Source organism: Salvelinus namaycush, unplaced genomic scaffold (genome assembly GCF_016432855.1).
Source record: "Salvelinus namaycush isolate Seneca unplaced genomic scaffold, SaNama_1.0 Scaffold3501, whole genome shotgun sequence".
Classification (NCBI taxonomy): domain Eukaryota; kingdom Metazoa; phylum Chordata; class Actinopteri; order Salmoniformes; family Salmonidae; genus Salvelinus; species Salvelinus namaycush.
In genome coordinates, this window is record NW_024060455.1 from 10,001 (window position 1) to 11,992 (window position 1,992).

Here is a 1,992-nt window from a genome sequence, read left to right on the forward strand (position 1 = left end):
TTAACTGCCTTGTTCAGGGGCAGAATGACAGATTTTTACCTTCAATCCAGCAACCTTTCAGTTACTTGTCCAACGCTCTATCCACTAGGCTACCTGCATAGCCTGTTTTCTTTTGAGAGCCAGGTCTGCCTACCGCGGCCTTTCTCAATAGCAAGGCTATGCTCACTGAGTTTGTACATAGTCAAAGCTTTCCTTAAGTTTGGGTCAATCACAGTGGTCAGGTATTCTGCCACTGTGTACTCTGTTTAGGGACAAATAGCATTCCAGTTTTCTCAGTTTTTTTGTAAATTCTTTCCATTGTGTCAAGTAATTCTCTTTTTGTTTTCTCATGATTTGGTTGCGTCTAATTGTGTTGCTGTCCTGGGGCTCTATGGCCCAGGTCTGTCAGAATCTGTGCAGAATATCTAGGTGCTGCTTTAGGCACTCCTTGGCTCTCTCTCTCTCTCTCTCTCTCTCTCTCTCTCTGTCTCAGGGGAATGTATCTGAAACAGGTTGTCAGGGCGACTGTCTCCCGGTTGCCAGGTGTGATTACATTGGCATGGTAACCCACGTCTGTTCACCATTAGACCCTCTCCTTGGAGATGGGAGGGATCTATATACGGCAACGGTATCCCACTTACCGTATCCCGTGACAGCAGACCCTGTAACCCAGTTACAACTGTTGCCATTGTTATCTTATCCCGGTTACAGGTTCACGTTGTGTAACAGTTATATATAGCAGCACATCCATTAGAGAGAGAGAGAAAGATTTTAAAATACTTTTATTGGCCCAAATAGTTACCTCATTATTAACACACAACTTTATTTCATTTTAACAGACTATAAAGATAGAACCAAGCCCCCCTCCTCGTCCTCGCAGAACCAAGCCCCCCTCCTCGTCCTCGCAGAACCAAGCCCCCCTCCTCGTCCTCGCAGATAGAACACCCATGACGTCCCAGACCGCCAGAGAATCCCCCAGGCCGTTCACCAGCCCCACATATACATGCTCCAGTTTCAGACGACAAGGAATGAATGGTTGGTTCTTAGATTGCTCTCCTTCCTCTCCTCTCTCCGTGTTCTCTCTCTCTCCATGCAGTGACAGGAAGCTAGTTTTACATGGTACATTTCCCCTCTCTGTCTGGCACCATTGTAGCTGACCAGAGAGAGCGGGAACGAGAAAGGAGAGGGGGATACCTAGTCCGTTGTACAACTGAATGCATTCAACTGAAATGTGTCTTCCGCTGTTAAACCCAACCCCTCTGAATCATAGACAGAGGGACAAAAGAGAGAGAGATTAGGGATGGAGAGAGAGAGACAATTTCAACGATTTATTGTCATGGGAAACATATGTTAACATTGCCAAAGCAAGTGAACTAGATAATAAACAAAAGTTAAATAAACAATAAAAATTTACAGGAAACATTACACTCAAAAGTTCCAAAAGAATGAAGACATTACACATGTCATATTATATGCAAATAGTTAAAGTACAAAAGGGAAAATAAGTAAACATAAATATGGGTTGTATTTACAATGGTGTTTGATCTTCATTGGTTGACCTTTTCTTGTGGCAACAGGTGACAAATATTGCTGCTGTGATGTCACATATGGGACCTTTTTTGTAACACCATTATTTTTTGTCTTACTGAGATTTACTGTCAGGGCCAAGGTCTGTCAGGGCCCAGGTCTGTCAGGGCCCAGGTCTGTCAGGGCCCAGGTCTGGCAGAACCTGAGCAGAATATCTAGGTGCTGCTGTAGGCCCTCCGTGGTTGGGGACAGAAGCACCAGATCATCAGCAAATGGTAGACATTTGACTTCAGAGTCTAGTAGTGAGGCTGACTGTTCTAGTGCCGTTGTCAATTTGTTGATATACACGTTGAAGAGGGTGGGGCTTAAGCTGCATCCCGGTCTCACCCCACGGCCCTGTTGGAAGAAATGTGTGTATTTGATGCCAATTTTAACCCCACCCTTGTTGTTTGTGGGCATGGATTTTATAATGTCGTATGTTTTTCC

General features: G+C 44.7%; 1 protein-coding gene across 1 annotated transcript in view; it reads left to right on the forward strand.

Annotated features, from left to right (window-relative positions):
• Positions 1–1,014, forward strand: part of LOC120040420 (noelin-2-like) — a gene marked incomplete at both ends in the record, with an annotated part of 5,032 nt that extends 4,018 nt beyond the window's left edge. The window contains one exon of the mRNA XM_038985589.1: positions 819–1,014. Coding sequence (XP_038841517.1) covers positions 819–1,014 — 196 coding nt within the window. The remainder of the gene's footprint in view (positions 1–818) is intronic.
• Between the last annotated feature and the right edge of the window lie 978 nt (positions 1,015–1,992).